The sequence below is a fragment of the Dysidea avara genome, chromosome 2, assembly GCF_963678975.1.
Source record: "Dysidea avara chromosome 2, odDysAvar1.4, whole genome shotgun sequence".
NCBI classification, from domain to species: domain Eukaryota; kingdom Metazoa; phylum Porifera; class Demospongiae; order Dictyoceratida; family Dysideidae; genus Dysidea; species Dysidea avara.
This window is the reverse complement of record NC_089273.1, coordinates 31,141,304-31,151,172: the sequence shown is the minus strand read 5'-3', so window position 1 is coordinate 31,151,172 and position 9,869 is coordinate 31,141,304. Positions and strand designations below refer to the sequence as shown.

The window sequence follows — 9,869 nt, the reverse complement described above, 5'->3', positions numbered from 1 at the left end:
GACCATAATTTCAAAGTTTGAAATTTTATGACTTTCTGTGGACATGGCAACTATATAAATTTTTCATCACTTACGTAAAAATTTATGGAGATTTTACTGAAACTTACAGAAGTGTTATAGCTTACACAGAAATAGATACACATTATTAAGTAAACACATGTATTTTCCAGCCATCATTAGTGCTACATGCTGCAATAAGTGATATTGTTTCATGAAGTCAGATGATACAAGTGCATCATATCATTGTGGTTTTGCAATAAGACATACCCAACCCATACAAACTCTATAATAATATATCTTATGTACATTCTGTATGGGGGTAGGCCATCAGTGCAAGAGCCAGCAATTGCCAGAGAAATATAGAATATTTATACATAACAAAACCAAAATTTAGCAAACATAATTAAATACATTTACAGTATATGGGTATTAAAATCCGGACATCCAAAACATTACTACAATGTAACATAGCTAAGTTTAGGGATAGTTCATAACTTGACGTGAAAATTGGTTATCATTGATAGCTCTTCTTCTTGTGAAAGCAGGACCAGTTAAAAATTTCTTGATCTCTTCGGTACAAAAGTCACCTTCGCTTAGCATCTGCTGAACTGGACTATTTAAAAGATCTTCCCTATTTGAAAGATTTTCTTCTACTGAATCCACTTTATTTCTGATATTACGTGCCAAATCCAGCAGCTGGTGATGAACAGATTTACTTGTAATATCTTTGTTTTTCTTTAACAAAACTAGCCCAGAATCGCTTGCATTATTATTTGCAACAAAACTTTTCTCAAGGGCATCAACTTCTTCATAATTCTGCTCTAAAAGGAATTTTGTCACCCAGTCCATAATATTATTATGCTTGTTTACTAGAAAGTATATGCTTCGTTTGTATAGACTACTAAATATGGCATCATAGGGATGAGGAAAATTGACATTCTCTTCCTTAGCTATCCATAACACACAAGTGGGTACGCTTACGTTACTACCTGTAGTGAAACCACTTTGTAACAACTCTACATTTGCTATAAAAGCTGACTGAAACACTGCACTACTGTTTCCATGCTTGATTCTAACTGTTCCAAGTTTTCTTGAATTTTGCGACCCATTTCTTGAAAGTTGCATGTATGATCCTTGTGTGCCTTCAGGAGTTGGTCGTGAGCTATCAGCATTCTCAGAATTACATAAGATATTACCATTTTGCTGGCTATAGTCATACAAACTGGTTGCTATGCAACTAATGCCAGAAATTGTTATAATGTTAGCCAATGGCATTTGCCTATAAAAAGTTGTCAATATACCACACTTTTCAGACATCAGTGATGAGCCATCAGCCTTCTGAACAGCCTCTGAGATGTAAACAGCAGCACCAGATGGCAAGGCATCAGCTGCTGTTGGAGTGCCAGTCACTTGACCACTAGACTGCAGGCCATCAAAATTCATTTTACTGTTTGGTGTGCCAACTATTTTAGCACCAAGAGGAATGCCATCAGTTTCCGCACTACTTGGTAGAGTGTCAACCTTTTTAGGATCAGGTGGAATGTAACTATCCACAGGATTCGCTGAGGTGTCAACTGCTTCAGCACCAAGTCGTGTACTATCAGTAGTCACATGAGGTGAGATTTCACGTATAGTAATTTCCTTTTTGAGCAATTGTCTTAAATTGTCTTCAGCATGTGCCAGTTTGCAATCTGGTAAACTATCATGTGATTTTTTATGATCACATCCTGTAGAATAGAAAAAAAATTTGATAATATCATAAAACAATTTGTGGCTATGCTGGGAACAAATGAGGAGAGAGAACTACCAAAAATGTATCAATTCATTAGACACTTCATAGTAGGTACTAGTACTTTGGCAATGTAGGGATTTTCCCACTGAGCTATGCTGCGATACCATCATCATCTCTTGTTTCATTACTTTTTATTGCTTACTTCATTTTAAATTTGGTTTTTATGTTTTGTTGTAGCATACGTGTGACTGTTCTATTAGGGTGACAGTCCTTCACCTACGTGTACCAGGGGGAATGTTACTATTTCATATTTTCATTGCTCTAGCATTATGAATACAGCTAGACCAATAATAAGAGGGTGTGGTCAACATGATCTCATAAATAGAATATATTTAGAGGTATGCCCATAAAGAGGTCGGTACACCTCCAATTTATATAGTGATAATATGGAAAATAAACTACAGGCAATTAGAGCTGAGCGATAATATCGATAGTTCGATACTCGCAATCAAAAAACCATTATCGCAATATGATAATTACAGCTTACTATCGCAATATTGCTGTAAGATTACTAAAAACATTGTTACCAAGTTTATTTAACTGTTTTGTAACTCTTTAGGCTTACTTATTCGTGAAAGGTTTGGTTGCAAGGCTATACCAAGCTGTGCAGATTTATCAGCTGCCCACGCAATTAGTCTACCGCTTAGCAAAGGGTCTAGAATTACACTAAAAATGCTGCTTGAGAAACTGGCTTAGCTGTTTTATAACTACTTGGCTTGCTTTATCAAGGAAAAGTTTGGCTGCAAGGCTGTAACAAAAATTGTAGAAATATCAGACACCCACACGATTAATGCACTTATAAGAAAACAGTGGTGTTATTATGCTTAGCATGTTTATTTATGCATTTGAATACTTGGAATTTGACTGAAGATCATTCAAAGTGTAATTATCATGATATTATTGTATCGTGAATAATACTTTGATAGTATATTAAAAATTATAAATTTAAAGTTCAATGCCAAAGTAGGGATTTCCCACTGAGCTATGCTGTAATAGCTACCATTGTTCATCTCTTGTTTCACAACTTTTTATCGCATGGATCCCTACTTCATTTTTAATTTATAATTTTTAATATACTAGTTTGTTTAGCTTTTGTTAAAGCATGCTATAAACGTGTGACTATTCTATTAGGGTGACTGCTGTATTAGAGTATCTCGAGTCATGCGTGCTTGTCCAAAAAGGGGTGTGGTTTTCGTGCTTTTGATCGATTATTAGACTAGAGTATCTTGAATTAACCTACCAACTTGAAGGTGTGTAGTCACAAATACAGCTAACATAAAGGGGCGTGGTAATCGTGATAACACGTAGAATAAAGAATGGGTGTGATCTTGTGACAGATCATGGAGTGCCGGTACCTCTGTTGCTGCTTAATAAAGAAAGTGTTGATATGGAAAATCAACGCCTCGATATGGTTTCGTTGGATGAAGAAGACAAGCAGCCTGATTGAAGATAAAAGAAAAGACAAGGTGCACAGGGCGAATACTCGTTGGAACCCCAAAGGCACATCCCACCGGTGAGTTTGTTGTTGTGGCGTAAAATGGTGACCATGCACTGTTTCGTTTGGGCTCTAGGCTTGCGACTGTAGTCAGTGAGTGAGTGAGACAAAATTTTGAGTTTTGATGATTTTTAAAAAGTTCTATATCCAGCCGCCAGTAAGCATTTTCTTGTTTTTAACGCTACATTTGATGTTAGATGGACTAATATTATTCCATAAAGGTGATTTTTGTCACAAAAGAAGTTTCTAAACTTGTTTTTAAAGGCGGTATTTTTGGTGGCACGTGTCACTTTTGATGTAAACCCTACTTAAACAGTACTACCGTACTATTTGATATCTATCGTAATAGCGAATTTTCTTTCTACTAGCGCTCAGCACTATAGGCAATAAATAAAATGGCTATAACTTAAAAGTGCAGACGTACGTATGAAGGTGTAACTTTCACCATCACGCTCCCCATGCATGGAAAAGATGAGCAACATATCTTTCATTTCCTTGGGAACATTGACACAAAACAAACTCCTGCTTTGGGGAATGTAATGATACCACAAAACACCTTATCCTCCATCATAAAGTGTAACCCAATAATAGCCAAGGCCATGGGTTTCAATTTTTCATGATTATGTATAGTATGCATGCGTTGAGCAGGATTCTCAAAAACATTTAATAACTCATGGATGCAATTACACATGATCTTGAAATTTTGTAGTACTGCTTGACCCCCTAAAAATATTTTAAAAACGTTTTGTTCAAAAGTCTGACATAATATTTATGACTAATCAAAAATTTTGCCATACATTTCCTATGGGAAAGCCATAAACTTATTTCTCTTAAAAACAACATTAAAAACAACATTAAAAACAACACAGACCATTGTTTAGACTCCACTTTGTAACGCGCAATATATCACTATAATTATTGTGATACACCAGAGGCAATATATTGATACATCTACACACTGTATTGTTGCAACTCTAACTTGTACATACTATAGTGAAGTGTATTACGAAAGCGATAGTGGGTTCATAATAGGGGTCACCCATGTTTTTGCATCCCTCTTAAAAATTTCAATTGAGTTAAAAAGTAGTTTAACTTAGTTTAATTGTTCTAGAGTAGATAGTTTAGTGTTCACTCTATTTAAAGCACACCACATTAGCATTTTACCACCGTTATTGTGTTCTTGACGGAGTTGTTACAAAGTGAGCACTGTATAAAGCCTAGTATAAACAGCACATTAGTTAAATGTTTAGAATAAAAATATTGCTTAAATTATTCCGTTGTTCCGTTCCTCCTTTACCTTTTATAGCCTCCCATAAGTTTTCCATTATGTTTTCAGCTGTCAAAATAAGCAGATTGGCTTTATGTATCATAAAGTATACACATATATATGGCTGTGCATGGGCAGCACATAGGTTGCAATAAAGCCAAATCGCTACATTGATTGGCCTTCAATGGAAGCATTCAGTAAATAAATGGTGGATGTTTGGTAGAATTTTACTGGGTATTAAATAGAAATTTGACAGTAAACAATTTTGACTGTGGCTATAGGCAAGTCCAGGGTAAGTTGTGTCTAATTGCAATGGATGATCATGAGGATGGTGTACCAAATGATTTTTGTTGCTGTTAGAAGTGCACCCAAGCTAATTGGTTCCGTTCTGGTTCCATTCTGGCTATAACACCTTCCCAAGTAATATGGACCAACCTTGGTAGGCATGCATTACAAATATTTGTGGGTGCCTGAATTCTCTACATGGAAACTTGGTTTGTAGCTAAACTCTCTACTTAGTGACCTGTTAGTAGTCTAATAGGGTGACTGCATTATTAGAGTATCTTGATCACACATTTATTTTGTACCAATTCTTCTATACTAGTAAAATGTCTCTCTATGATGACTGAACCCAGTGTAACATTACTTCTTGGTTGTTCTAGCAAGTAAATGCTACAAGATTTTTGTGAACAATTAGGCTGGTTTTCTGAATTTGTTATCATTATTTGGTAAATATGTAGTTTTCTACTTAAAGTGCTATGCTGTGAGAAGCTATAGAAATATACACATGGCTAATGTTTTTGTTGTTGCAATACTTACCAACCATATAACAATCATAGTGGTGAGCTGTAAGTATGAACCAGAAACACATTTTGAAACAAACAGCGAACTTTACAAAACAGAGTACGTTTTCCACGCACAATGGCTATATTCTTACGATAAACTCTCACTCCAGATCTACCTACAGGTATGTTAGAAGTTGTCTGTATGTGTAGTTTCTATTTAACACCCACCACATGAATACTTCATTACTGGTTAGCTAATGATAGCTCCAAGTCTTCTGATGTACAACTCTTCACAACCAACATATCACTCTGTCCATAAACTACAACCGGTAACTGGCAAGATATCTTGCAGATACAAAACGATTAAGATATGATGACTATTATCAAGAGTTTATAATAGGGAGAGTGTCCAACGCTGTATTACATGGTCAAAATACAATGCGTTTAAAGATTGTATCATATCCTGAATATTTCAGTATACTTTAGTATAATTCCATACAAATTCGTCACCTGGCTTCACCTACTGTGTTGATAGGTGTTGATTTATTAAAGGGAAGCATTCTTAGTGCTTTGCTTTAATAGAATTAACACACTTTCAGTAGTGATTTAATAACTTTTGGTGCTGATAGTCATTGTGCAATCTTTGAACACAGTGTGTTTTGACCAGGTAATGCAGTGTTGGACACTCTCCCTCCCTCTTTATATTATGAACTCTTGCTATTATGATATGATGACATTTTTATGACTATTAGGTAGTGCTGAAGTAATTATGTGAAGCCTTACAAGACAATGGGACAGCATGTTTGTGGTCATGCTTGTAAAAAAGGAACAAAACCATAGAAAACAAAGTGAAGCACTAGAAACAACATCATCATTCTAGCACTAGAAGCAATATCATTCCGCTATCAAACTGGGAATGGACTAAACTATTCATGGCAAACAACACTACAGTGGAGCCCCTCTTAACAGATACCCCTGAATGGCGGACAGCCTCTTTATAACGGACAATTAATAAAGTCCCAAATGCAACTTCCAATACCTGTGTGTATTAATGCCCCCTCAATAGCGGACACCTCTTTATTCCATAAAACGGACACTGCACAATTCCCAGACACGGCAAGCACTACAGTACAACACCTCGCTAATTGCGGACACTTAGAGGTTCATTGGCAAATACAACAAGTCTTGATGGGAGCATGTAACTATAAGGGCAATTGGAAACAGTGGAAAGAAATGGAACCCGGAAATGGTCAAATCGTCATATAAATGCACCCTAGAGTAAAACTCTTGTTTAGTGGCCACCTCTTAAAGACCACCTCTGCACAGAGACCACATTGTAATTAGATCTCAAAGATGGCTGAAACAGTGGAAAGAAATGGAACCCGGAAATGGTCAAATCGTCATATAAATGCACCCTAGAGTAAAACTCTTGTTTAGTGGCCACCTCTTAATTAAAGACCACCTCTGCACAAAGACCACATTGTAATTAGATCTCAAAGATGGCTAAGGACCACTTTGTGGTCACCTTTGATAAAGACCACCTCTTTTTTACATGGTAAGCTTCAAACATGTATTTCATGATTCATATCAATGCCATCTCTTGTCCACACTTCACTCAAGTCATATACCATCATTGCTTAGTTTGTACCAGCATAGATAATACTATGGTACCAAAATGTGTCATAAGTGAAATGTAGCTAGTACACTACAACCTACTGTATCAACAAAAAAAATGAGGTCTCATAGGAGATGATGACCTCAAGAACCTACAGTCTTTTTAGTTGTTTAGGTAAAGCGGTCATGACATACGTAGGATGTTTGGAACCTAGCTATTATTGCAATGGGAAGAGGTGGTCTTTATAAAAGGTGACCATGGAGTGGCAGTTTTCCTTAGTCACCTTTGAGATCTAATTACAATGTGGTCTTTGTACAGAGGTGATCTTTATAAGAAGGTGGTCTTTAAGAGGTGGCCACTAAACAAGAGTTTTACTCTAGGGTGGCGATTTGACCATTTCCGTTTTCCTTTTCCAGTTTCCATTTCCACTGTTTCCAATTGCCAAATTGTAAAATATTTGTGGTACCTAATTGTCTGGATAGTGTAGTGGAGGCCACACACAATAACATCACTTCTATTGCTATTAAAGGGATACTCCATCCATATCGAAGCCATTCAACCATGCATTATTTCACATCCTGTGAAATAACAAGAAACAGTTAGGCAGGTGAGATACAGCCTAGCATATGTTCCCAACTGCACTAACAGTGTGGCACATGAATAAACAGGCACCTCCACAGCAATCCCCCGCTGTGTTGCGCTCTGTGATAGTCACTCCCCAACCATCCACCTTGTTGTAATACATAGCTCAAGTTGTTGTGTAGTGTTTATTAAATGCAGCTGTATCTCACTATCATGTCAACTAAGTAATATGGTGTCATAAACTTAAATGGCTTCACAATGTAAACAATACTGACAGTGTCGCTTTAAAGTGGTACCTATGCTATGAGGGAAGCCAGACATATACAGATCTTTGGCGCTATGTGTTGATGGTTTAGTGAGGTTTCAGGTGCCAGCCTACTTATATTGCACAACACTTAGCAAAATTTATAACCTAGCTGTTAGCTTTTACTTGTTATAATATACAGATAAATCCTGTACATCCAACTTTGGATAGTAACCACATATTAATAGTTGACTGTTTTTATCACAAATAAACAATACCAGCTTGATTAAAAATGTGCATTACAGGATATTGTGAAATATCGTAAACCAGCGTGATTTTTTAATACCGGATACCAGAAGAAAAATGCCTATACATACCCAACACTACATTTCTATTGAAACTAGTAAACAATTGTGTAGCATTTCTACCTTGTGTCCATCTAGTAACTTTCCGGATGTGATATGTGTAGAGCAACTCTCTGCGAGTACAATGATGCGGGAAGAAGCCCAATTCATGGAAATATTGGCATGCCAAAATGAGTTGAATCAACTTCGTGCAGCAAATTCCCCCCATACTTTTGTGACTGCTAAGTGAAACTGAAACAAAGCTCAAATCAATAAAACCTATACCCATCAGATTTGCTTTTTCATGGGAAGTAAGAATATCTTTGTTTCATGTTCAAACAGCGTAAGGCACATGAGTTGTGGGTTCTTTTATATGAGCCAATAGTCATTGTTGCAATGGCCTGTCTGCATCGAGACATACAGGGAAAACACTACACTTTGATCAATTTGCCCGTTCATGGTGAACAGACTGACTGTCTTTGTAGCTTGTTTCAGTCATGAGTTACGATCAACTACCTGTCGTATTGTTGATGTACATATCAAATTTATTCCCGTTCCAACTGTCTTATCGCTATAACTCCACAACTATTCATCACAAAAGACAGAAACTTTGGCTGCCTACTCCTTTGTTACAGTGTAAATAGCCTGTGACATGTGATAGATACTTCAGATTCAAAGCTAGAATCGGAAAGAACAGTGAATGGCAATTTAAATGAGCTATAGTAGAAGGACATATTCTACGGCGAATTGAATGGCGGATATATAGTTGGAAAGGGAATGCGCCGGCAGGGCATTTCAACTTATTGACCCTAATTTTACAAACTAACCAGTAGAGCTATTTCATAGCGCTTTTGTACTAGTGAAGATATAAGTAAAATTATATGTATGGTGAGGGTTAATACTGAGCAACAGTATTTCCGAGATTAATACGCGCAATGGTGTCCGCTTTTGTAGCGAACTTCTTCATCGGTAAACACAAACTACAGAGCACAATCACCGAATGGACTACCATATCGGCAGCATACACAACTTTAAATTAAGCCCGACGGCAACATTATCGCCAAGGCTTCTAAAAAGGCGTTGGTGCCTTTCTTGTACGATGAATCATTCATTACGTTATAAATCAGTACGCACATACAGTAGCCACTCACCAGAAGGAGCTTTCAAAATCAAATCATCACTCTTTTCGGCTGCTTCTCTAGTCGACCTTTTCCTCGACATCTTCCTTAGTACAATTATTACGTGTTCACAACGAGGTTGCCAAATAAGGGGAACCACAAAATGCTAGGGTGTCTGATTACCGGTATTATGCGGAATTAGTGTTCGAAAATATTAGTATCGCAGTAGACTATGAGTAGACTGGTTTGCGTGGTTGTCAAAGCCATAACAAAAAGCGAGTGACAGTGTGACTGTAGTGTAGTTCGATTTGCGACCACGGTCAAAGTCATGCCAAGGTAGTATGGTCAAAGCTAAGTTACTATTCTTGTCAAGTCTCCTGAAAACCATAATCGAAGAGGTAAAGTCTGGTTGCTCAGTCATGATAACACGCTGGAATAAGGCCCCAAAATCACAAGTTGGTGAGTTTCGGCCGGTTAAGCTATTCATTCTGCAACAGTGTTAGTGTCGCAAATCTATAGACCTACAGCAGTGCCAGGGAGATCCAGTCAATTTCAGGATCTTACTTATGCACATATCAATGTATTGCCCCCCCCCCCCCCCCCCCCCTCGGGCATATATGGGGCTAT

General features: G+C 37.2%; 1 protein-coding gene across 1 annotated transcript; it reads right to left on the bottom strand.

Moving 5' to 3' along the window:
- Positions 1–360: 360 nt before the first annotated feature.
- LOC136247060 (uncharacterized) lies at positions 361–9,431 on the bottom strand. The gene is made up of 2 exons (XM_066038667.1): positions 9,276–9,431; positions 361–1,727 (listed from the first exon to the last, which is right to left on the bottom strand). The coding sequence occupies exons 1-2, from the start codon at positions 9,343–9,345 to the stop codon at positions 478–480; spliced, it is 1,320 nt and encodes a 439-aa protein (XP_065894739.1). The 5' UTR covers positions 9,346–9,431; the 3' UTR covers positions 361–477.
- Positions 9,432–9,869: the final 438 nt, after the last annotated feature.